Source organism: Neolamprologus multifasciatus, chromosome 2, assembly GCF_963576455.1.
Source record: "Neolamprologus multifasciatus chromosome 2, fNeoMul1.2, whole genome shotgun sequence".
Classification (NCBI taxonomy): domain Eukaryota; kingdom Metazoa; phylum Chordata; class Actinopteri; order Cichliformes; family Cichlidae; genus Neolamprologus; species Neolamprologus multifasciatus.
In genome coordinates, this window is record NC_140440.1 from 28,804,765 (window position 1) to 28,832,119 (window position 27,355).

Here is a 27,355-nt window from a genome sequence, read left to right on the forward strand (position 1 = left end):
CGAGTGTGTGAAAGTGTTGAATTTTGTCCATGAGAGCTGTGTGTAGCCAGTGGGCGTGTGTCCTAGAGCTGGGCGATATATCGAGTTTTTAAAAAATATCGATATATTTTTATACGAGATATAAGATGTGACAATAACCTTTATATCGATATAGTCTATGTTACGTTATAACTATACTTGTGGAGCCGCAAGTTTGCCTCTCTTTCATTCGCTTTCATCTTTACGCAACATTACTTGGCCTCGCCCCTCCTTCACTGAACACAACTCCCCCTCCTCCCCCATCGCTTCACCTGCAGGAAGCGACAAGATGGACACGGCAAATCTCCGTTAACGAGTTACTGCGCATCGCCCCGTGCGTGGGGCTGGACGCCGACAACGTGTTAGCTAGCTAACCACGATAACGCCATGCAGCCCAGAGGGGCTGCACAGCCTAAAATCCTTTCATTTTCTCAAAAGTTGACAGCGCGCCTTAAGTATGAATTCTGGTTGTGCTTGATGGCCGCGAACCGATTTTATGTGGTACACAGCGCTCAGCAATCTGTTAAAAAATGTTTTAGTACGACTTTGGTAAGCTACGGTGCTGCACCGCTTGATGGATTGTCGGAGCATTACGGCTACCGAGGAGCCTCGCGGAGTGATACGTACTGTGCTTCAACGTAATATTACCTTACTGTGTATAAGGACCATAAATGGCACCTGTTAAGAGACGTGGTTATGAAGAGGATTTCAAACTCAATGCTGTCAGTCACGCAGTAGAAGTTGGGAACAGAGCAGCTGTGAAATCTGTCTTTGTTACTATGCTCAGCGTCTTTTAGTTTACATTTTGACTGCCCAATTGTGAGCTTTTTGTTATGCACAAAAACAACATTGTTTTCTTTTATTTATGGAGCATTATTATTTAATAAATGCTCATAATTTATTTTTGAGTAAATTTTATGTACATCTATGCTCTATGTTAATAAAAGTGCCTGTGTGACATCTGGGACACAGCTTTGACTAAGAACTCTCTTTTTGTTCTTACTTTATGGCTTTAAAAAAAAAATATCGAGATATATATCTTATATCGCCGTCCAGGTAAAAAATATCGAGATATGAATTTTGGGTCATATCGCCCAGCCCTAGTGTGTCCCACCATCAGCTCTCTGCTCTTCGAGCATGCAGCAGAGGTCAACACCTCTGACCCTGCCCTGAGCACACTACCCGCCTCCCTGTGTTGTTTTTCCTGTGTGGGTGTCTGTGTGCTTGCAAAATCCAGCTGCTGGGCAGCTGATGGAGAAAAGGGTCAGAGAGGGTCAGCGGTGGCTCGGTGTAGTGTCAGTCAGTTTTTAGTGGCTAACGAGGAATGGACGGCACAGGAGGAGGAAGAAGAGGCAGATGAGGAAGAGTGAATCTGCGGTCTCAGAGGTAAAGGGTAAGAAGGGTGAGGTCAAAAGGAATGTCGATCTTGAGGGGTGTATTTAAGCAAGCGAAAGAAGGGCAAGGAGTGAAGATTATTTACATGCCCACTAAGTTGGTTGTGTGATAGTGATAGGCATGTGCTATGACAAATACACAAACATATATGGAAAAGAAACAGCACAGAATAAATTGATTGAAAGGGCACACAAATTCCCAATTTAGTGCCAATTAATGTTTTATTCGCAACTATCAAAACACGCCCAGGAAATCAACAACTCCCCACCCCTCACCCACACAGGCAGACATACAGACAGGTGTGTGGCTATGTAAAGGCCATGGTGTCTTTATACACAGCACTCAGAAAAGGTTATTAGACATCATCCAGAACAGGCGGCTGTCTTGGCCAATAAAAAGAGGAGGCATGGGCGCATGGGCCAAAGTGAGTTGGGGAGGGGTCAAATTATGGAGTGACAGGCAGGCGTTAGAACTTGCCATACAGGTGAATGCAGATGGGACAGCTGCCAACGCTGACATTTAAGCCACATCATGAGCTAGCATCAGCCAAGCGTGCAAGGACGCTCCTGTTTATGTATATGATGTGAGCAAGCACATGTGCATGTGCGCGTGTGTGAGTATTTGACATGTGCTCAGACTGAATGTGAAGGTCAGATGGCCTTAAACACACAGCACATACTGTCTGGGAGTTCTGGGTGTCTTGGTTAGGATTTGAATATGGAGGAGTTGGACCAGAAGGCTCTGTGACACTGGGACAAGGTGATAGGAGTGGACAGGTGTGTGTACACCCATGTGTCAGCGCTTTGTGCCAGGACAGCAGGTGGCAAGTCAAAGGACATCAGTGACCTTCTCCTTATTTCTCCCTTTGTTCATCTCCCTCTATGACTCCAAGTACCAATGCATCTCACCCAGTAGTGAGTCTCAACAAAACAAGTCACGGGCACGTTGGGGAGATGAACACATATACAGATAAACGTGCGATTGGTTTATTCATGAACTAATGTGAGATGCTGTTTTGACATGGCATTTATGAATAATATATGTGCAGCGTTTCCTCCAAGGAGAAAAAGAAAAGGTGAGAAACACTGGACAAGATGTATGAAGAAAGGACTAAAAGAAAAATGGAAGTGTGCATCTGTTATTCTTACCTTTAGTGGCTGATGGAAGCAGAGCAGGAAGATCAAAATAGACATGAAGCCCATTAGATAGGGGGCAGACGTGGGAGGGGAGAGAAGCAAAGTAAGGCATTGTTCATTATTATGAAACACAATATGATAAAAGTGAGCAGTTAAAAAGACAAGTCACACACTTACTTTTTGTCTGCGAAGAAAACGTTAAGGTAAGTTTGGCAAAGAGTTCGTTATTTTCAAATTGGTCTTCTTTCGCGTTGATCCAGAAGCTATTTTCTGAGAGGTCCTCAGGTCCGATCTAAAAGAGGAAGGCGTCATGTTTAAGGTGTGAAAGAAAGAGCTACTAAATGAGTAACAAATTAGTTGTGTTAGATAATGATAACAAATTGACTCAATTTTCACAGAAATTGGTCATCTATGCACCTTGTGAACAATGAGCAGATAAAGAAACTCATTAGAAGAAAAGGAAGCGGCAGTAGTGTGAAAACAGAGGGAGAAGAGGAGAAAGGAAGAAAGACACAAAGGGCAAATAAGTACTCATTTTCGTTAATCGTCCCACACTGTCTTGACAACAAAGCATCTATAGCTTCAGAGCCTTGTGCACCAAAATGCAAAGACTTCTACTTTTTCCCTCCCCCATTTGGTGCTTTCTCACAATTAACTGTGCATACATTTTCTTCACTTTCTAAACGCTCTTATTAAAAAAGAGAAAGAGAAAAAGGGAAATGGAGAGCAAGTGAGAAAAAGTGGTAGTAAATTTACAGATATCAGGCCTTTCATTATGGACAAAGCCTCAAGGATGGGTATAGGACAGAAAAGACAGTAAGGAAAGGAAATGTGATATGGGGATGAGCTTAAGGAGCAAGAAAGAAAGCAAGAGAGCATGCAAAAAGGAGGATGAGACCAAGCCTGGAAAAAAAAAAGTTAATTTAAATTACAAAAGAATACTGTCCTTTCTAGCAGCAATTTAATTATCTTTCAGTGGTGCAGTTAAAAGAAGAAGGCTTATTAAAAAGCAATTTCTGTGACATCCTCGTCAAACACTCTCACCAGAGAGAAAGCGAGGGAGAGAGAGCGAGGAAGAGAGAGAGAAGCTAAATGCTGATGAAGTCTGTTGAAGCCATTAAACAGTAGCTTTAGGCTAAAGAAAGACAGAGGGCCGTTTTGATGTTTTAACCATCACAGATGAGAGGGAGGAGAAGAACATGAGGCACATAGTCATGAGATACACGTATGAATGAAAGTCACTTTAGGTCAAGATCCTGCTGTTTAAGCTCCACTTTTCATTTTTTGCACGCTGTGACATACAAACTGAATTATTTAGATTCCCTGCCCTTTTTTACTCAAGCAGTTTGTGTGATAATGAGGAGCTGAATAACAGCATGTTATGTTAGATGACAAGCAACACATTTTGAAAATTGGCATGATTTTTGGCATCAAGACAGAAGATGATGATCAAAAGCAAAGACAACTTCTTCAATTATGCTTCATTTTTTGGGCCATATTCAAACATATGTGGAAGGAATTACCCACGCTTTAACTTGTATTTTGAGTCATCTTGGTTCATTTACAATGAAAAAAGTGTGAAAAAGCACCTGCGTTGCCCTTTACTCAAAATTTGCAGTATGACATAGGTGATGGAAAATTTAAAATTAAAAACAGAGTGAACTGCTGTAAGACTGACCTTACTCCAGTTGGCTCTCTTCAACTGAACCTCAGGCTTGTACTCCTTCTTAGCCTTGAGCCCAAATGGCAGTGCTGGCGGTGCAGGGGCACCCCAGCCCCCCATGGCAAATAGTGGAGGTGGAGGCATCCCTGGACCTGGGGGTGGAGGAGGAATACCAGGACCTCCAGGTGGTGGTGGTGGCGGTGGTGGTCCTGGCATGCCAGGGAGGGGTGGAGGTGGTGGTGGTCCTGGCATGCCAGGGAGGGGTGGAGGTGGTGGGGGTCCAGGCATGCCAGGTAAAGGGGGTGGAGGTGGAGGTGGAGGAATACCAGCATGACCCGGTAAAAGAGGACCCTGCGGGGCTCGGGGAACAGTTACGTTTGCATGGCCTGGTAGAGGTGGTGGAGGTGGAGGTGGAGGTATACCTGCATTTTGGCCTGGGAGTGGAGGGGGAGGTGGCGGAGGGGGAAATACAGGTGTTGGCACAGGAACGGTAACAGTGATCACCTTAGTTTTTGCCTCTTCCAAGTCCTTAGACAGCTTTTCATTCTAAAGGGAAATAAGCAGATTTAACATAAATAATAATATAGGTTTTTACAACTATTTAATGCTGAGATTACACTTTACCAAAAATAATGCCATTAACACATTATTTATTACTATTTCAAAAAATAAAACGAGTCATTGAAATATTTGTTTGCTTGCCTAATGAATATTGATTGTTATTGACTGGGTCCTAGTCTGTTTACATAAGTAGGCCCATTGCAGAATGTACGAGTATCCCTGATGACAAGTTCCTGGAATTTACATTAATTTTAATATTGACCATTTTCAAATTTGCAAGTTTTTCTTCCAATATAAAAGACATGAAAACTGAAGAAAGGAAACAAAAATAGGGAATTGTCATCAGAGCCTGGGTCTGATAAAGTTTCATGAGAGATGGAGACAAATGAGGCACATAGAGAAAACCATGGCAGGAGGGAATTAAGTCCACAGAAGAATTCAGAAGAAAAACTTTTAAAAAGGAAGACAAACTTCTGAATAATAAGTCAGCTGAAATCAATTTTTCATTTCAACATTGAAATACTGACTACAGTATTTACATCAGTGAGATGACAATTCTTGAGAAAACTGCCCAAGTTATTAAAGTTGGCAGCTAATAAGAGCAGATAATGGTTCTGATGGAAATCTATGGATTTAGTATCGGGGAGTTTATTTCCTTTATAGGTTCTTAGGTGTATCAAGTGTACATAATGTGTATGGGTATGTGAAAGAATGTCTGTATGCAGTGTAACAAATTGTCCATGTCACTCCCTTGGACTTTGAAAGGAAGACGGTAACAGACAAAGAGGCTCTGAGGCAGGATTTCTTAGTGAGGCAGCAGATGAAAAATTGGGCACAGCATCACACGAAGGCACAGTGAGAGATCTCTACATGTGAAGAAATCTTCGATGGGCAGTACCTCAAACACAGACAAAGTGAGCCATCTTAGTATGAGAAGCTTGTTTGATGCCTGGCTCATGATGCTGTTAATGCTTTGGACAACTGTGTATGTGTGTGTATGTTTGGGCTTTTGTGTAGTGAGATGATGACTCTGCTGGCACCAGCCACACTGGATGAAGCTCATTTTGGAAGTTGTGTTGGTCTCTAACCGACAGATAAACACAGGCGCACACACACAAACACAGGAACATCATCATGCGGTTACGAGCACACATGCACAGAGGCAGACTGTTCTGGGTCACTTGGTGTGTTTGTTAGTTTGGGTGTCACTCTGAGGCAGAGTCCAGCTGGTGTGGCAGCAGGACACTGACAGCCAAACAATCCTCATCTTTGCCTCCAAACTGTATGTGTGTGTACGTGCACACAGAAACACACAGACACACACACATAGCATGTTTATCTTGGACTTAAAAATTCTGTTTTGCCCATCGCCATCATTTCCCTTTCTTCTGCTTTCTTTTTTAAAGTTACTCTTTATAGTCTCATTCCCCTACTTTCCATGTTTTTCATTGAGATTCCTAATCTGTGAAGGATTTGGCTTACTCTTACAATATACTGTTAGTTCTTTCCCTTTTTTTATGCCAATTGGAAAAATAATTCAAGGCCAGGGGGCTTCTGTGTTTGTGTAGGTGTGCATAGATGTTGCAATACTTTGTGGTGCTTAGACTTACAATACTGTGTTTCTCCAAGCCTTGAATATTTTACTTCATGCAGTTTTAACAGTCATTTTGTGTGTATGGCCTTCCAGCACATTAAAGCGCACCGATTCGATTATCTGACTCAGTCTTTATTTATCCTGTCCTTAAGTTTTGTTTGCTTTTACAAAAAAACTGGCAAGAAACAGTGATGCTAACATTATATGAGGTGCTTGTGCCAGTCAACCCGTCACAAAGAAGTTTGACACTGGGTTCTACATGACTTTACTTCACTGTGCAGTGCATCAATTATACATATGTGAATGTGAGAGGAGTTAATGCACTAAAATCCAAACATCTTATACTTAAAAATCACCTCTATACAGATTGTGTGTATAGGTTTGTGTGTACCTGTGTTTTCAAGTTGCCTAGCTGTTCCTGTAGTCCCTGGTTTTCCTTTTCTCGCTCCTGCTTAGATGTGGCAAGCTGTTCCTTCTCTTGGCTCAGGTCCTGCAACTTCTGTTCATAGTCGCTCTCCAATTTCTTCAGCTCCACCTGCAACTCGTGGCGTGCCGTCAATTCTGCATCCAGCTAATACATATGTAAAGGGTCATAGTTAGAAACAGACTCCGTCTTAGTTAACCTAAAAAGCGCTGGATAAATGGTACAATTTTTACGTAGTGGTCAATTTCAAGGTTCTTTATCTTCACTTTTTTCTCAATTTTCACTGAAGACACTCGTCTCACTCGTTCCTGGATTGCATCATTTTATTGCTGTGAAAGTTCTCGGCCTAATATGTTTGCAATTATTACAAATTAATAGTTGCATACTTAAGCATAAACTCTAATGTGAATATTCTTTAGTATTCTCAGTTGTGCTTAACAGAAGAGAATACTTAACACTTATGTGGACCCACAAAAAGCATCCAAACTAACAAGTTTTTATGCCCTGGATTTTGAAATGAAAAAGGCAGCAGTCTCCATATTTCAAAGACCTGTTGAAGCCATTTCTTAGTCTAGAGCCTTCAGTTTCATTGTATAATTTACACTGCAAATTAGTGTCAATTACTGAGTTAGGATGCTTGAGTGCATTTGTATGAACTCACTTCTCACTTATATTTCAAACCATTCCCCTCCATGGGGGAGAACTTAAAAACGACTTGCATTAAGAAGAAAAAAAAAAAAATCTCCCATGTATAAATTTGCACAGATTTTACAGTCAGGACACTTGACAAACAGGATAAGAGTATTTAAAGAGATGAACACATGAACACACAGACACACATGGCTGTTTAATTTGCAGACAGCAGATCCGTTACTCCCGCTGTCATCCTTTTTCCTAATTCCTGCCAAAGAGACTGCCTGCAATTACCCCATCATGCACAACTAGAACTGTGGTGTGTGTGTGTGTGGTCAATGAAAATGAATCCAATGTTGTAGAAGTAATGGATGCTTTTGTGGATGTTGCACATTCAATTGATATGATCCCGTGTGAGACTGCACGTCTTTATGTGTGCATGAATGAAGGCTAGTTTGAGCTCTCTCTTTGCAATTATGCTGTCACTGAGACAGAAACATCAGGGTAGCAGCACACCACTATCAAGGCATTTACCCCTCTTGTGTGAATGCATGTGTGCTGTGTATGTTTTCTGCTTGCCTGTAAGAATACTTATCTGTCAGGTGGCTGTTAGACATATGTATGCTTATTTTCTTAGTCACTTTCTGCACCCCCACCACCCACCTTTTTTTTTTTTTCTTTAAACATTTGTCAGCCCATGTCAGACAAACAGTGGTTGCACAGAATTTCATTTCAATCCCATTGTGTTTGCATGTGTAAGGGAAATGTTAACTTTGACAATGTGTGATTTTCTTTTCCGTCTAATATGACTGTAATCGCTTGCAGGCCTCTGGGTTGATGTGTTAGTGTGTATGCACATGTGTAAGGTATTCCCATCTATCTATGTGTATAAATCTCTTTGTATTTCACCTTCTTTTCCAGTTCAGAGGCTTTTGCTTCGCTGGTTTCCACCTTGGTCTTGTCCACCATATTGTCTGGGAACAAAAAAGATTAAGGACAGAGGATAGGAGAAGATAAGGAGGAAAAGAGGTGGTAGATAAGATAAGGGTCTTGACAGCACACCTGCATGTGTGTGACCGTGAAGACATTGTACCTTTCAGTCTGGCACATGCTGTGTGTTCACATGAATTTACAAACAGATGCACACACACACACACCCCATCTGTCTCCCCATTTTTCCCCCGTATCACACTACTCAAAGTTAAGATCTGAGACGATTGTGGAGGCATCTCATTACAATCTGATGCTTTGTGTTGCATGCATGCTGCTTCTACCCAACATTAACTGCTAAGCCTTAGTACATACACCTTTGTTTGACAAAAGGTCAGAGCCCATTAATTTCTCTCTGCGAAACACAACGCTTTACTTAGAATTCTTACAGTTACCAAGACTGATAAAATAAAAGACAGATAATGTCTTACTTCCAGACTATTTTGCAGGGGACAGGGTGAGAAGGACACAGACTGACCAACAGGGTACTTTTACAGAATAATTGCACGGTTTACAGGTGGTTCAGTGCTGAAGGGCTTAACAAGCATGTGCAGTAAAAGAGCTAATTAACATGAAGATGAATGCCACAGTGTCACAGGATCAAAGAAAGCTAATTATGATGCCCAGGAGGGAGAGGATCAAGCAGAGAGATAGAAAAGATAGAAGGCTGTGAAAAGCTAAAATAGAAATTGAAGAAATTATGTGAACTGAAACGTGAACCCTACAGACTGGAAATGTGAAGTGTGAATCTTCAGCTGCAATGAAAATTGGGCTGCGGAAAAAGCAGCTGAATCTTTGAAAGATACTGCATATCTATAAGCTAGCAAGCAAGGCAGGCAAAATTAAACTGAACGATTTTCGCAGTTGAAAGAACCTCACAATAATATACTCACCCACATAAAAATTACAGTGTGCATTTGTGTACGAGTTTATTGTGCAATGGATTTGTGTGCGCGGGGGGTAGGGGGGTGAGTGTGTAATGGTGGCTAGGCTAAATGGGACAAACTTCGAATAGAGAGCACTAAGGGAGACAGAATGTAGGAAAACAAACTGTGCTGAATTTCAGAGTTCAAAGAAAAACACTAAATAATGCATGCAGGGCAGAATTGGGCTGCTTCCCACCAATAATAACTCTGGCAGCCTTAAAGGAGGCCAGCCAGCCTGTGTGTGTCTCAGGACACATTTAGAAGCAGTGCAATTAGAGCCTCCCGCGGTGAGCAAAGGAAACCTGCCATAAAGAGCACTGAACTCCTGAGACATGGCCCACACCTTTATTTTGTTGTGGTTTAGGTTACTAAAGTCATTGTTTACAACCACCTCTCAAGTCAGCAAATCCAAGTGCACACATACTAGTGCTCACCACTTAACTTTCCAAAAGAACTAAACTGAAATTCATACCCATTTCAAACACCAATTTACTTTTTTACTGCATTTTAATGGTTTTTGTTAAATGTATGGTATTAATACATTTAAAACCACACCTATAAAACCTAAAAGTTACCATGTAAGCAAATTCAAACTTTGGAACAACTGAGTGAAAAAAGTCACTTGAAAAATTGTGCTAAAACCTCTAACACAATTTACCCCAAACTAATGCACACCCACTCTCTGGCGCCACCCTGTGGTGTTTCTGAGACTTGTGCTAAATGAATGGTTGAAGTATACTGCCATTGATACCAACACAACAACTGTGGCACTGGGGGCATGAACATGTATGTTTCCGTTTAACAACCCACCTATCAAGCCTTCGATGTTGAATCTGAGGTTACGGCACTTGAAGTCAGGGTCTGTTCCATTCCTGCATAGTACGATCTGAGAGATACACTCATCTATCAACTTGTAGTATTGAGGCCTGCGGGAAACAGGGAGAGATGGGTTTACAGACAAATGGATTAGGAGAGAGAGAGAGAGAAAGAAATAAAGAGCCATATGAGGATAACATTTGATGAGAGGACAGGGAAAATCAGAACTCATGTGTGATACTTGGAAAAAACAAAACTGTCACTCAGAATACACATATTTCATAAGTTTCAACAAATGTATGTGGTTAATGATACCAGTGTCAAACCAACTGCTCTATGAGAAATCTGGCACATATTTGTTTTAGGACTGGACTGACAAAGAACAAATACGTTCATCTGTGCAGACAAATGTGTGCACACACATCCTTTGTCACTCTGTCTTAGCAACTGAGATTGGCTGTCTGTGTGAGGATGACAGTTTGAGTTTCTTGTCACAAAGATTGATTGTGTTCAAATGTTTTCGTAAGAGTGTGCTGGTTTATGCCCAGCACCCCATGTCTGATGAAGCCAACTTCACACAGACACTCAATTTTGGAGGTGTCTTATCCCCTGACCCCATTAGATGCTGCCAGAGTCAAAACTCAATACTTTATTTATTCTGTCTCCTTCCCTCACTGGTCTCACTCTTAGTCACTCTGCCTTTGTCTAACACTTATTCCACTCCTTTATTTTAATTTTTTTTTTCTTAAAGCTCAGATTTATCCGTGGAGCAAGAGAGACATCTAGTGTAATTTCTTAAAAGCGTTTAAGCAAAAAGAAATAAATTTGTATTTGGCTAAATCTGAATTCTGTCATTCTTCATGAGGTCAAATTTATTACATTTAGACATTGGGTTTAATCAGACAAGGCAGTTTTGGTTGTTCCAAACCTATATTTGGTTAAATTACAATCAAATGAGCATAAACTAATAATAAATATTAAGCCCTACAGTCTGCATACACAGTATTCTCAGTACTACGAGTGTAATCAGCTACATTTGAAACTGCCCATTTTAAATTCTTGGTGGTTTTTCAAATCAGCAGGTTCTCTATGCAGCGTTTTACCTCAATTCTCAATTTCTTCTTGATTATTGTCTCAACCTCCACCTTCCTCCTCTTTTCGTCTCTATAATTACCAAGTTGTATTTTCAGGCACTCTACACTCTCTCCCTCCCACCCTCACTTCCTGTCTCTCTGCAGAGTCCATTAGAGACCACCTCTATTGTGTTTCTCTAGATCACCTGGACGGAAAAAGCTGAATAGGAAAGAAACGTAGGATGGAAGAGATGGTGGGGGAGCTGAAAAGACTCCAGCTGGGACTATTTGTTTGGACCGGCCTACCTTTTCCATCTTCGCAACGTATCCCCCAAACTGTGTTAAAAATAAACTACAATTTCCTGCCTATCTGATAGCATCAAGGAAAACACAAGACAAACACCACCACCTCAACTGAAATAGGTACATCTCTGCACATTTTTGTTCCAAGTGTTAAGATGGACATACACAATGCAGCACAACTCCTGACTTGTCTTTAACAATATTCTACTCCAGTCTTGTCATTTAATTATTCAGTTTCTTTAGCTAAAACTCCAAGGGCTTTGGAAAACACACAGAGGCATTAGCATATTTCTTGTGATAAGAATTGATGGTGCTTATTTCTATTAAAATGAAATTGGACTTCTTTTTTGCATTTGTATTAATTTTCATGTTTTAGAAGAGGGGTCTAGAAAACAAACATGAAACGGAGGAAGGTGCTGAAGGGAGGAAGACGTTCGTGAAAGGAGAGAAAAGCAGAAATGAAAGCTCCCTCTCGCTCTTTGTTTTCCTGGCATTTTGGAAGCTTTGTTTCTCTTGCTCGCAGCTTTTCACTGTCCACCTGGGAAAACTGATTTATTAACTTTGAGACGTGTTATATAGCTTCCTATATGTTGGGTAAAAAGTCCATGGACTTTGTTGGGAGTGAAAATAAACTAAGAAATTCAATTTCTCAGTCATTCTAGGGGGAGGGGGGGGGGGGTAGCCTTGTTTTATATTTCATTAAACATAATGGCAAGTTATTTTCATAACAAAAGAACATCAATAGGCAAGTGCCAGAAAACAACAGCTAGAGCTATTCTCAACTCTCTCATTCTCAGCTAACAGCAAGAGAATATGTGAGTGTATATGCGAGTGCGTGCTACCTGGCCAAGTAATCATTACGGATCAGTAGTAGATGCTGCATCAGGGACAGGAAGTGGCCCTCGGCCTTGGAGTCCTTCACAGTGTTGACCAAGATTTCAAATATGTCCCTCACATCATTGAAGCAAAAACAGTTAAGGCCCAACAGACACAATCAATAGAAGAATTTAACACAAATATGAGAGTCACATACACAACATCTAAAGAGATGACAGTCAACAACTGTGCACTGTTCTGCACCAACATCAGCTGCATTTTATTTCCACCAGGCTATTGAGGCAAAACATTCAGGCGCACAGAAATGTCCTTGAAAGAAAAGCACATTTGTTATTTTAATTAAAAACAAATTGATCAGAAATGCTGTAAATAACAATGAATAATGAAACAAATCATTAATCACTTATCATTTTAAATGGAATATCTACATCAGCGTACAGAGCACTATTTTCAGCTGTATTCCAAAAGCACATTGTGTTACTAATCATTTTTTGGCCTTTCTGAGACTATAATCAAACCTACAAAGGCTGTCGCTGCAGACACTCAATTAGACATTTTTTGATTCTTTAATCAGCACAACAGTTTTCAGCTGCACCAACATAATTGCAAATGGGTTTTTTTTCTTATGGACAATTAGAAGCAATTTTCTAATAAACTTGCATTAGGGAACACAATGTGCCATTGGAATGCAGCAGTTAAGGATGCTGAAAATGGGTCTCTGTACGCCTACGTAGCCATTCCATTAAAATTCATACGCAATTCATTTAATGATTCCATTAACTGTCAGTACCAACATTTCTGATCAATTTAATGTTATTTAAGATATTTTTCCCCCTTCAAAAACAGAAACGGACATTTCTAAAGCACCCTAATCTTAATGACACTAGTGTATAGGATAGGATTTAATTTTAACACCCATTTAGTTCTGACTTGTTTGTTCATGTTTTCAAATGTCTGTACTGGAATATTCCTGTGTTTAATTCATACACTAGCCCAGCACACTTCCTTCATTAGAACATTCTGTATGCACTGCGATGGTAACCCCTGGGAGACATCTGGTGTTGAAATTCAGAACTGCATGTCAAGAGCAGCAGGGAGAAGTACAGTGTACTTTGTAAAGTGTGAGGTTGAATTCTTTCCAAACTATCCACCCTGGACGCTACCCTCCTTAGAAAGGAAAAGAGGAAGCACTGTGAGAGGTAGATGATAAACATCCTGTGTTTTTAGAATGTGGTTCATTCAGATTATACCAAAATTGAAAAAATAAAATGCCGATTTTCAAGCACTAAATCCTTAGGTCTAATGTTCCCACATTGTTAATGCATGAGCAGTAACATTAACCATCAAGTTCAGATACATTAATAGAAATGAATAGGTAATCAACTTCTTGTTGTGGTGTACCTTTTAGGCAGCCAACTAAGTGCTTAGTCATTTATAAAGAAAGAGTAGCAACAGAGCAAGGTTGGTAGGATTGCCTTTTTTCCCCTTAAATTAGAGGGGATGTGCCTACAAACTGCCCTAGTGAGGACAAATAGAGGAATTGCTTGAATAAAGAAAAGCGTAAAATACAATTTTAAAAAAAAATTAAAAAATACAATTGCTTACACATATACTGGTGGACTGGATGTAATTAAGAAAATGAAAGCAGGTGAAGGTTTTCACTTTCCAATGAAACTAATAAAACACTAAACTTGAAAATTACAAGAAGGCCCAGATTTTATCATGCTGATCCTCTTTGTTTTGAAGGACAAAAAGCAAACATGACAGCTGCACAAAGGAACAATTTTGCCCATTGGAAGGATATTCCATTTCCATTCGGATGTCATCCAGACGTGCTTTGAGGTCCTCAGAATCATCTTCAGCCTGCTCATCAAACACTATGAGTTGCACCTTCAGCTCTTCATTTTCTATCTTTCGCACCTCCTGCGGGGAAAGGAATAGGATGCAGGCGGAGAGATGAAAAATCATGATGGAGAATAGCAGGAGGAAAGTGACAGTCAAACATTTTTAGTTTGAATGCTTGTAGGAAAAGTTTTTACAGCATGTGTGTGTTAGCCCATCAAGGAGACAGAGGCATCAATATAGGGAGACACAAACATTAAAGCTGTGAAAATGTATGTTATTGCAAAGTCACCGTTGAAAGAAATCAAGTGGGTTTTCTGTACCTTCAGCTGATCTCTAAGACCCAGTCTTAGCAGTTCAGAGCGAATATGGATTCTGAAGTCCAGTTCTTCTGCACGGCTGATCAAGGCGTTGATTAACTGCATGCAGCCACCCTGCCAAAAACACATCACAAGTCAGTTTTATTGAGTATTTATACAGCATAACCCACTTAGAAGTGCTGTCGATCAAAGACACTTGGGCTGGGTCATTTGCCAAACAAAAGCACATGTGAGAACCTATAAGTGGTGAAATATGGGTACGCATTTGAATATGTACCTTAAGTGCAATGCTGGAGCTCCTCATTCCAGTAAGAAGTGGCTGAAACCTTTCAGTGTCCTGTTTCTCTGCTTCCTCTGTAATGGCCTCTAAAACACGCTCGTGACTGCAAAACAAACCAAAAATAATAATAATAATAATAATAATAATAATAATAATAAAAAAACAGATAATGATACACGTTATCATTATAAAGCTTCACTACATGGTACATTTTAAATCAATACATGAATACAACATTTATCCTTAAAAGAAAAGAATGGGGACTGAGAATGTCATTTCATTGAAACAGATGAAGAGAAATATGATGATAAGCAATTACTGATGTCAGCAGAGCAGTTCATCACTGTCAGTTGGTCTAATACAAGTCTAATATCCAAACTATAACAGTCCATTATCTTTGTGCATTCCACTTTTTTGAAACAGCATCTACATTTCACTAATACTTACAGGTTTTCAGGATGCTCCAAAATGGAGATGGCAGAAAGAAGCTTGACAGCATCCACCATCATATGAGGCACTTTTGGGTTGATGGCTCTGGTTAGCAGAGGAATTCCCTCAGGTGACTCCAACATGGATTTCAGACCATGCTAAGCAGAAAAGGAAAGAGAGAAAGTAGACTGAGGTAAAGACTTCCATTTTTCAGATTATAGTCTTCATATCAGAATTTAGTCCAGATGAAATGTACTTGACTGACACAACTATGGAAATTGTATACCAACGTTTTGCTTTGACAAAAGGGGTGGAACAACCTGACAAAAGCTGACACTTTGAAAGCCATGCAAAAATGGTACAAGTTACTGAATTGCTATCCATCTGGATATTATTACTACAGGCTGTTATTAGGGACAGCAACCACACAGGCAATGACATTTATTATGTCGGTACCCTTTAATACATTCAAACATTATTTTAGACCAATAATATCATATTTATAACTAAATTATGCTTTGTTCTATTATTGAGTAATCTTCAATAAACCTTCATCGATCCTCAGCCAGACAACGCAAATTAGTTTGACCAAATTAAGCCAAATTTAAAAAATATATATATCCATTTGACATGTTATGTTTTCTCCAGAATTGGTTTTGACTTTACCTTTGTATTATTAGCAGGTGGATAAATATAAAATATATTCCAGAATCTGGAGAAGTTTCTATAAAATTTATTTTTTCCTAGGATTACATACATTAGCAAACTCTATAGATACACCATTCTCAACCTTCACTGTATTGAATTTAGAGTGCCCTCTGCTACAATGACAAAAGAAAATGGGCCATTAATTATTCTATAGTTATATTAATTCTGATATGAAACAAAGGATTAGGGATTTAGATGTAAGACGTTTTCTTACCTTGTTGTTCATAAAGGCTTTAAGACAGCGAATTATCTCATGTTGGCATTTCGTTCCAATTGGCCTGGTTGGTGAAAGACCAGAAAGACATTTCAAACACACTGCTAGAATATACAGTTGTTGTTGTTTTTTTGGTTTAAGTAACTTACGTGCATTCCTCTTCCTGGAGTTTTCTCAGCAGATTCAGAAGCAGAGCCAACCCTTCATCTCCAAAGTTCTGTACCCAACTGAAAGTGAAAGATATTTTCCCATACATTAAGAAAAATTGTCTGTCACAGCATGCATGAATTCATGGTTAGAACAAATCCAGAGGGTAAATCTATGTGCATAGTGAATATGAGCTTTTGCCCCTAAAAAGCACAGTACACTGTCCAGTACACTTTAAATCCTAGCTGACAGCATATATTGATAGCATATATTAGGCCTGGGGTTTCATTTCTAAAACTTTATAGGTTCTTCAGTAAGAGTGTGTGTGCGTGTGCGTGTGTGTGTGTGTAGAAGCTCCCCAGCACAGGCAAAACAAACAGACAGACAAACAAATAAAAAACACTGCTGTTTGAATGGATTTCTGGAGCAGCCAGTCTTGGATGAATTGGTAGTGTGTGAATGTGTGTGTGAATGGGTGGATGATTGTGTATAGTGTAAAGCACTTTGGGGTCCTTAGGACCAAGTAAAGCGCTATACAAATACAGACCATTTACCATTTGTAACCTAAACTATAGATGATTTTCCTCAATGGTGAATGAGTTTCAATCGAATGTAAAGATCCTTTAAAACCCCTTGCTAACCCACAGGCATCAATAAACCCACTGCAAAGTCTCAGATGTAATTTGAGTAGATTTATGTGAAAATTAATATGAGTTTGAGTGTGATATTGATACTTTACACTAAATCCCCAAATTGCCAAGGATAAACTCTATAGAGATGCTACAAAATGTTTCTTAAGTAACAATGTGTTTCAATGGCCATGGAAAAAGGAGCTGGACATAGCTAAGAGTTAACTAAAGGTTGACATTTAGATTCAGGTGAAGTTGTGCGTCAGTACAAAGACTAAAGATTTGACAATGCAAGGTAAAAAAAAATAATGAATTAACCCAAGTATTTGCTTTCCCACAGCTGTGTGGCTTCCAAAATAGCAAGAGATAGATAGACTGGGAAATTGAAATACACACAAATGTTTTAGATAACAGAAAATTGCTTGTGAGGTGAAGAAATAATGTTTATGCTTGCACAGCGAGTGAAAAATGCTCTTCTGGATGTAGGCATACATGTTTGCTTGTCAATAACACAAAATAAGACTTCTTAAGGATAACTCCAGAAGATTTACTGCAAGATTTAAACCTTAGTGAGCTTCAAATTCTAAAAGCTAAAGTTGGAGTTCACAAAAACATGAAAAAGTGTAGCATTACAAAACAAAGTTTTATGGACTACTAAAGCAAAAATCAACCAAGCATCAACTACCTTGCAAGCATGGTGGTAATTTTGTTATGGCTTGAGTACGCATAGCTGACAGTGGCGCTGACACAACCCACAAAGTTCTTATTATATCACTGTAAACCTACACTGATTCTATACTGAGCCTTGCTATATTATTGTAGTTAGTATAATTTATTTTAACCTGAAGCACAGAGCAACAGAAATGTGTGTGTGTGCGTGCATATTACCTAACGGGGTTGTTATTGAGTGAAACTCTTAGAGATTCAAGACAGCTCAGCAGCTGTGAATCTCGATAGTCTGCCTTTAACTCCTGGATGTACATCATGGCCGACTTGGAACTCTCCTTCTGGCTCTGACCCTAATCGACAAACACAAACAAACACAGCAGGCACGTAAACACAAAATCACTTAGTGTTCTGCATTTACATATTTCTTGTTACAGGATATAATTGCTATTATTTCTACATGAAAGCACAACAGTAGAGCATCAAGGGCAAAAGTCAAGAGTAATTTGAAATTTTGATATGTGGGATTAAAGGGTACTGTGTGTAGGGTTTTTCTCCTAATAGGCTTATTTTACAGTTAAATGAACTGTATTAGCAGCCATCTGTGTATGATTATGTAGGGCCTTTGAGCACTTTGAGTTTGTGAACCCTTTGGAATTGCCAGGATTTAAAAGGAAGAAAAGACTATTAAATCATTTCTAAAGATCTGGGTTTTCATAAATCCACTACATACTTCCAGATACATTTTCTGGAAATTGTTTGCTCTTGTTGTAAATGTGACATCAGCAGCTAAAGGTCAATGGAGGTTCACTCATTTTTTCAGAGTTTGAGTTTGTTTAAACAACAACAGCAACATAACTATAACCATCCATCAATTTAATGTATGTAAACAGTAAATACATATTAGATTAGTTATTAATTTACTATTTATTAATGACTGTAATGTCCAAAATGTATTCATTCTAGCCAAAGAGAAAAAAAAATAAGGACTTGCTTTAAACCGCCAGCACACTCGCTCTAGCACCCTGTACTTGCTATATTTATTTTAGGTATATGAGGTACTGACAGCTTTAGATGTGTGGAGGTACTGGGAGACCATCTCTCGTTTGATCAAAATGTCTTTCTGTCTCAGAGGCTGCTGCTTTTCCTCATTTAGGTTCATATCCACCTAGAGTAAAAGACAGGAGGAAAGAAAAATAATCAAATGGAACAGAAATAAACATTTTGAGAGATTTAGCATAAAAATCAATTTGTGTACTCAAGCAATAAAAAAAATTAAATAAAATGCAGAAATATAATCCATATATTTGATTAATTACATTAGGGGAAATAACCATCTATTAAGAGTCAGCTGTAAGACAATTTCTTACTTGTTAAAAGAATCACTGGATGTGACTATTTAAAAACTTTTTCCTTTCAGGATTTCAATCAGTGCCATTTGCTTGTCCCAGGAGATCAGTTATTTGTTTTTTGTCTGTCAAATCCTACTTGCAGCAAGACAGAATAAACTTTTATGCAACTTCACAGTTCTACTGACACTACAGCAAAGGAAATTTAAGGGTAACTCCACATGAAGGGTGGTTAAATTGTGAGAAATTCAGTACTTTTGATTGGAATACGCCAAGTTTCTGTAGCTGCACAGGCAAGGTAACGAATATTATATGACACCTCAAAAGCCAAATCATTTAAACACAAAAGTGTGTATAGACTCTTTTACTGTCTTTCTCACCAGCATCTGTTCAAACAGTTCCAGGACATATTCATCAGAATGATCATTCATCATGCCACTCTGAGCACTGATCTCATAGCTGGCAGCTGAAGAGTGTCGGTGACCTGGCGGTGGTCCAGGCTTCTCCTTCTCCTTTTTCCTCATGCTGGTGAAACGCTCCAACTAGATTAGCAAACAACATGACAGAGGAACATGGCAGAGAGAAAAGTGGTAAGAGAGGAAAACTACAGAGAGTAACTACTGTTCTTATGTTAATGTTAGATATCAAACCATATGTAGTGTTAAAAACTCAAGGGACATTTCTCTTACGTATTCCATGTCTGAAAAGGGAAAATTCTTTACAAGAGCAGAAACCTTTTTAAAACTTGAGCTCAAAAGTGGTTTTGCCGCACAAAGTCACCATGCTGTAAACAGAGCATACTCAAATTTTCCAAGATTCTGGTATATCTCACTTTCTGGCTTTAATGACTTTGAGTGGTAAACATTCAGTATTAGCACAGAGTGTTATTTAATACATTAAAAAAAAAAAAAAAAGCAAAGAACATTAGCTTCATCATGCATGTACGCTTGGCACATAATACAGTGACCCTACATAATGACTAAAAGAAAAATCTGGCATCCTAGATTTTTCTAGGATGCCAGATTTTCTAGGATCCTAGATTTTTCTTCATGTGCTGCAAGCACATGAAGGCATCACTAGTTTATGTGCCAAGCATTTCATGTTGTCAATGCGCATCTTGAGAAAATGCACATTTACCTTCATTATAGCACAGGACAAAACACAGATACCAAACAAGTGTGTTATGGTGGGTTAGGCTTGTTACAGACAGTGAGGTGACATTAAATGCGCAACAGTTTTATCTGACACACAAGTCAAGCACACGTTTGACAGTGACAAGCTGTAATAAACCTACCTCATCAGGAATCAGCCGTTTGAGTGTCTGTAGAAGAATGAATGAGGGAGAAAAATGGCAAAAAAAGGGGGAAGAAAAATCAACCAGATAGCAGGTAAAAGAAATGAAAAAGAGGAGAGAGGAAAAAAAAAATAAAGAACCCATTAGATAGAAATCAATGATGGGAAGAAGCAGCTCCAGGAAATCATCTACAGAATTCACAAGTAATTAAGAAAAACCCAGGAAAAAAAAAAGAAAATCTTAATCATTAGCTCTTTTCGCATCTACTCAAAGACCAATGCATCTAAATTAAAGACAGTCTAAGCTAAGGTAAGGAGGACATTTAGAAACATGCAGGTGATAGGCAGTCAATCATCAACAAAGGTGAAGGCAATGAAACCATACATAGGAAAAAGTAGCACATTTGTATTTTAGAAAGAAAGGGAAAGTATCATCATGTCTCTGCCACTAGAGGTCAGGCTATACCCATTAATGTTTCTGTAGGAAATCAAAATAAGTGGACTATATAGCCCTGACAAGCGCTATGTATGAGTAAAACTGAATTGGCATCAGTATAATAAATCAAATATCAAACACTAAAAGGCATATAGAAAATTGATGCTTTCCAGAATGTCATCAGTATTAAAGTAACACAATTTCAATATTCAGCTCTTAATATCAAATTTCTGATTTAATATGTTGGGCTTTTTTTGTTCTTTTACAAATAACAAAAAGCATTATGGACTTCCAATTGTTATGTTGCTAACCTACAACACATAAACACTTATGCCTGACTGATCCTACTTAACTTTCAGTTTTGTTCTGAGCTAAAGGAGTCACAATGACCAACACAGAAAAGCTTAACCTTTATGAATTCGTTTAAGACGCACAAACAAAGAGCAAAGCAGGACAAATAAGAAGGCACATTGATTATGGGGAAGACAGTTAAGAAAAAAATGCTTCCGTTTTCACAGCTGCCATTAAATAACAGACCCTCAGCTCACGCACACAGGCACACACCATGCAGATGCCATAAAAGAAAGCTCGTACACATACAAACAAATGTTGTGGTGCTACAGTATTCCGCCCACAAAACGGAAATATACAGCTGACAGGAGGCACAGTGGATTCTGGGTAATTGCATGGGAAACTGAACAGTAGTCAGGAAGAAAGCAACAGAGATACATGTGGGAGGGAGACACAAAAACCAAGCTTCAATTTGACAAACTGTAAGGTCCGCTTTACAAACCACACGTACAGTTAGGAAAATATGCAATGACAGACAAACAAACTACATTTTTTTGAGCCAGAAGAGTCATGAAGAGGTGGGCTGGACCAAAATAAACAAAAGCATCACTAAGTTGGAAACACTAAACTGTTTAATGAATGAGTAACAGTAACATCACACACTAGGTTACAGCAATAGGACGCCTTTTAATAAGCAAGGCAAGTGTTAAGTGACAAAGACATACTACGAGTAATAGTGGATCTGAGTCATGACGTATTATAGAGCAAATGATTCAATTATTTACACAGCCCCACTAGTGCCTCACTAATCCTTAACATAACACCAAATTAATCCACTTAGGCTCTGTTTAACAAACAAACAAACAAACAAAAACAGAAAAGGCAATTCAATTAAAGCAAAACACATAATCACTAAGACAGTAACACTGACGCAAGTGTTTGCTGATGATGAACAAAATTTTAAATCAACAACCCAAATGACGGAAATATTAATATACCAACTTTGTGCTATTTTTATTGCATTGTTACTGTAATACCTGTGAGTTTACCCTGCTGCCCAGACAAAACAACCAAAGCAAGGCATCTGGTTGGAAACTGTGACAGACATTTTCTACAAATTTGCAACATACAAAAAAATTATTAGATTATCAAGAATTAACAGACAAATTTGTAATGAGAACTCCCTCTCACAGGGCACTAAAGGTTTTTCCTCTAATGTAAATCAAAAAGAAAACAATCAAACTGCTTAATTATAATTTAAAGACCTCCCCTAAGCACAGGCTGCTAGTTAAATGAGCTGATTCATCTTACCATCCTACAGTGAGCATATTAGATGAAGTAGTACATTTTGGGTTTCCTCTTTTTGTAGTCTGGGTAAAGCATTAAGCTGCCAACACATCCCTAAGCAAGTTTTTGTAAATTGTCATAACATGGACACATGCTTTGGAAAGAAAATATGAAAGAAAGCATGGCAATTAAGTCCTTTTGTTCAAGACACTTTATTCAACCTATCCTGTGAGTTATGTTTAATCAACAGTGATGACCGTTGCCAGCGAACTACCACGTGCAGCGGATCTCATAATGATCACTTTTCACTTAGGGGTGTTCCATTTTTTAATGATTTTAAAATCTCTAGATTGCTCATTATTTATTAGAACTGTATTGTAAAATTCTGTCAAGTAATACTTCTCCCAGTATATTGACAACTGTAGACCATACCAATTCCCCCAGTGTTGTTAACTCCCATCAAAAATCTGCAGCAAAAACAGCAAGTTTTCTCAAATTCAGCTGATTAAGTGGCGACTAGTGTGATCATAAATAACTATAAATTATAAGGAGTAGGCTGAAAGAGGGAAAAACTTGAAAACTTAATATGTATGGGTGTCTACATTTCTGATTACATGCGCAATCAAAAACGAAAACTCAACAGTTATAAGTGAGGAGAGATTTACAAACGCAAGACGTCAAGAGTGCTGCACTGATTGCTGATTTGCAATTTTAAGTCCAGAACAGACACTCTGTGATCCCTCAATGAAATGCCCTTTACAAAATGCCAACACAACTGCTTACAGTATATACATAGTAAAGGGCGCATATTATAGAGTCCTAAAGGCAGTGGCAAAAATAAAGGCATACAGCTTTTTCTGCGTGTCTGTCTCAGAGACCAAGCAGCTGGAGAGAATCAAATCAGCAGATGTATTTGGCTTATGACAGCAAAATAATGAGCCAGTCACACACTGTTGCCATTTCTGTGTATGTGTGTACCTGCCCATGCACATTTAAGGAGACGCAGAGAGAGGTGAGAAAGATTATGTAATTCAGATGAAGAACAAAAACCAAGCAAATGCAGAAGGAAGGAAAGCAGACTGGACACTTTTACTGATAAGTGAACACAAGAGTGCTGTCAGATGGCCACTCTGAATTAAGACAGTACAGATCAAGATGATATGGAAAAAAATAGATTTTCTTTTATAGGTTTTGCTAATGTGATATGGGCATGAGAATACCCTGTATTGTACTCGTGTCACCGGAAAAAAATACAGTAATCTTAAGGTTATTAAGTTATTTTAGGGCCTTGGACCTGCCCTTTTTCAAGTCTCTCAAAAGAAGTTCTTTGAGTGTGAGCTTTGACAGGTCCGTTCAAGAACAGATACTTGTCCTGAAGCAAAACCAATTTTCTCATAGCTAGGTATTTTGAATCAGTTGCACTCAAAGGTGAATGCCATTCAGGTCATTATGAAGATTCGTATCAAAACTTTACTGGGCTTAATCAATTATCAATTCTGAACATAGGCATGTATATGAGAAGGACGCAACAACCATGCCGTCACATACTGGTTTCTAAAGTCCCATCCTGAAGCTACAAGATTTTTGCTGTAGCCATGTCAATTGCAAAAAAAATGTTTTTGAAAATGAATGTGACAAGGAGGGGTCAGTCTGACTGTGAAACTACATGCTCGTTGGCTCAGTGACTGAGGCCATAAGCTCAGCATGTTGTTTACAGAGGTCAAGACATTTTCCATAGTCTTGATAACCAAGTGGCAATTGAAAGACCAGCAGTACCTTCCATCTGACCATCTGACAAGTTCTACTCGGTAAGATGAAACTGTGTCATGCTCATGTTGTACTTTACATACAATTTACCTATTAAACATCATTCCACTTTTACTCAGGAATGGCTTCCATCTAGTAGCACACAAAGTGTGCAAAAATGCAGGGTATGAATTCTCTGCGTATATGTGCATTGTGTAATGCACATATACACATTTAAATAAATCAGTTTAAATAAATCAGTTGAACAGCAAGTTATTTTTAATTCAACATCTACGCATGTAGGCGTGATGCCAGCATGGATCAAACTGAACTCAGGCAAACTGATTAGAATCTGTGAGGCACGTTACATTTGGGGGCATTTATATTTTCTTATCAAACTAGAATTATAGCCACTAGTTGGTGCAGTATTCTGGAAGCGTTGAAGCACTGGGGGGGAAGGCTTTTGCAATTAAATATGTTTAAATCAATAGCCGAAGGATCTTAAACAGAAACTTAAGCTGGATTTACATAATTTTTGTTTTGTCAGCATGATTTACTTATCAGCGGTCACCAGCTACGGATCACTGTCAAGCCCTGCCTATTAGTGGATCACATTTAGATTTTTCTGATTGTGTCTCAGGCTTGTCTTTGAGTTTATGTAGTCCAACTAAATAGCTTTACATAAAACATCTTGCCCTGTGCAAAAAGAAATCAGGACAGGCCAGGTACTTATCATGTGCCTGTATCTATATTCCATCTAATAAAAAGGCAAAAATTAAATATACTTAAGTAACTGTGGGGAAGGAACTGCAAAATAACATAAATACACCAAATAAATCACAAAAACATAATTCTATCATACATGGTCACCACCCGTTTATTGCCGTCTGCCTTTTGAATGCACAATGCACTCACTAACACCACAGCAAATCATTTTTGTCTCATGGCTTTATAGAAAGAGAAAAAGGAAATAGTCTGCATGTTAAGTTGGATACAGCGGATTTGTGTGTGTGTGCGTGTGTGTGTGTGTGTGTGTGTGGGGGGGGGGGGTTTAGTTGGGGTGTTTTATCCATTCTAAATTGCAAATGCAAATAGGAGCCCCCAAATGTAATATTTTTACTAAACCTGTGAAGTTAAGTGTCTACAGCACCTTGTCAAATTGGATGTCAGCAAATTTAATTTCTGTAAGCGGCATTTTTTTTTTTTTTTTTAATGCTCCTAGTCGCCTCACTGACCAACAGACTCAAGATGCATTTAAGTGCACTGATGGGCTATGCGCAGAAGACATAATGATTGTATGTCAGTTCAAGTGGGGCATGTTTACTGCATGACTGCTCCTCATCCCTGCCCCACTGTGTTAATGGAGACACAAAACCCAACCACCCCAACCCACTTTCCACCCAGCAAGTACCAAGAATGTAAGTATTATTCAACATTGTTTTAATAAATGTTTAAAAACAGCCAGGACAATTTCATCTACTTAATTAGATACAGTTAACACTGCAACACAGAAAAATACAGAAAATAGCCTGTGAGATGGGGCTGTTAACGAGACATGCATTTGCCATACCAACAATTATCTCATTCCTTGCTTCAACGGCAATTAGTCTGACATAAACACCAGACAGAATTTTAACCAACTTTTAAATATGAATAGGTTTTTTTTGTTGTTGTTGCAGTATTCCTTGGTTCTAACCGTTTACCTCTCTAATAAATTTTAATACACAGGGTTTTATCTTTGCCATTTTTTCCCCTATCAAAGTTATTTCTGTTGTATTTGTATAAGCGTCAAAGGCTTGATGGTCACAAAATGCCTTGCAGTAAGAACATTAAACATATGGACATGACCTTCAGGCCCTTATACAATGAAACAGCATCAGATGGTTGAAGAGGAACCCACTCAACCAACAGTTTTCCAACAGACAACTGCAACATTCCATACATCAATTGATTATTTGGGCTATACCTGGTGATTAGGGCTGGGATATATTATACAGTTCACAGTAATACCGGTACAATGCTAGGCAACGATAAGAAAATGAAATGTCGCGATAGAATATGGGTAAAACGCGCATGCGCAGTGCCGAAAAAGCACGGCGGTAATGGAGAATGAAAATGGGGAAAGCAGATTGTTGAGTGAAACGGATGAACCAGAATTAGTTTGTAAAAATGGTGCAACTTAACTGGTTTGGTGTTTGTCCGTCAGATATACAACAAAGCACTTTTTTTTGTAGAACATGCAAGCGGGCCATTGTTATTGCCGTATTTGTCGGACTAAGGTGCTCATAAATCTGGGAGTAATCTGGGTCCTGAACTCCGTACTTTAAGGTCCCGAAGTCAAACGAACATCACTGAGTTAAAAACTGTCTAAATTCTTCCATCTTTAATAAAACGATCAGCGTTGCTGCTTTACCAGGTGTAACTATGATGTTTAACATCCAGGTATCCATGAAAACAGAATTCATTACATTTAACTGAGTTAGAAGTTAGCAGGAAGTTAGCGGAAGTTAGCTCGCTAGTTTCGCTAGTTACCTAAGCATGATACAACATGTTCTGACAGAGATTTCTGAAGAAAAAAAATCAAACGTACAGCTCTGCTATCACTTCCAACATAAATGAAGAAAGGAAGCTACACAGCAGTGACATTTGTAGGGTTACTGAAGTTGGGCTAGCTGGTATTTAATGATGTGCTACGTGATCGCTAGCGACACAACTATGTTAGCATAACATAAACAGTGAAGCTGGAGGATGAACGCTAACACTTTTCCACTCGATAAAAGTTAACGTGAAGGTTCCTGATGGTTAGCGACAAATGTAATCGCATGGCAGAATGCTGTAAACGGACCAAACTTCAGTCAGAAGAACTGAGATAATCCCTCCACAATACGAGGTTAGTCATTAATATACTGCAACAACACGGGAATAGAGCAGCTGTGATAGAATACAGCATTAACGAATCAATGGTACATAAGTGGAGGAAGAAAGAAGAATGAGTTGAATAAAGTTTGATTTATCTGACTGCTTTGTTGCCTTATAATCCCAAAAAATACATATTTGACTTTTTTTATTTGGCACACTGCAGTTTAATGTAGCAAAGCACCTCTTTTTAACTTCAGTGGATATTATACATGGTTATGCTCAGGATATGTCAGCCCATTTCTACTGGAAATGCCTTTTGGTTAAACTTTCAGCAGGGAATTTGCATTTGCACTGTTAAAAGTTTATATAGCTTTAATGTACATAAAAAACAGCTGCTTGTTTAAGTCAAATAAATGGATGGGGGGTTTTTTTTGCGCTAGTAAAGTTGTGGAGTTGTATTTTGTCTCGCAGAAATTATATCGTCAGTTAT

General features: G+C 38.8%; 1 protein-coding gene across 2 annotated transcripts in view; it reads right to left on the minus strand.

Moving 5' to 3' along the window:
• Positions 1 to 205: 205 nt before the first annotated feature.
• Positions 206 to 27,355, minus strand: part of LOC146524685 (protein diaphanous homolog 1-like) — a 45,453-nt gene continuing 18,303 nt past the window's right edge. Inside the window, exons 2-18 of one of the 2 annotated variants that reach the window (XM_085134435.1) lie at positions 20,248 to 20,274; positions 19,334 to 19,495; positions 18,671 to 18,772; positions 17,827 to 17,957; positions 16,312 to 16,389; positions 16,163 to 16,226; positions 15,259 to 15,398; positions 14,809 to 14,914; positions 14,535 to 14,645; positions 14,174 to 14,292; positions 12,375 to 12,491; positions 10,151 to 10,266; positions 8,334 to 8,398; positions 6,759 to 6,938; positions 4,228 to 4,758; positions 2,727 to 2,841; positions 455 to 2,570 (exon numbers count right to left, since the gene is read on the minus strand). In XM_085134435.1, the coding sequence (XP_084990561.1) occupies positions 2,524 to 2,570; positions 2,727 to 2,841; positions 4,228 to 4,758; positions 6,759 to 6,938; positions 8,334 to 8,398; positions 10,151 to 10,266; positions 12,375 to 12,491; positions 14,174 to 14,292; positions 14,535 to 14,645; positions 14,809 to 14,914; positions 15,259 to 15,398; positions 16,163 to 16,226; positions 16,312 to 16,389; positions 17,827 to 17,957; positions 18,671 to 18,772; positions 19,334 to 19,495; positions 20,248 to 20,274 (2,211 nt within the window). In that variant the 3' untranslated portion in view covers positions 455 to 2,523. Of the gene's footprint in view, positions 2,571 to 2,726; positions 2,842 to 4,227; positions 4,759 to 6,758; positions 6,939 to 8,333; positions 8,399 to 10,150; positions 10,267 to 12,374; positions 12,492 to 14,173; positions 14,293 to 14,534; positions 14,646 to 14,808; positions 14,915 to 15,258; positions 15,399 to 16,162; positions 16,227 to 16,311; positions 16,390 to 17,826; positions 17,958 to 18,670; positions 18,773 to 19,333; positions 19,496 to 20,247; positions 20,275 to 27,355 lie in introns of both variants that reach the window. The other variant, XM_085134445.1, reaches the window with a different exon arrangement.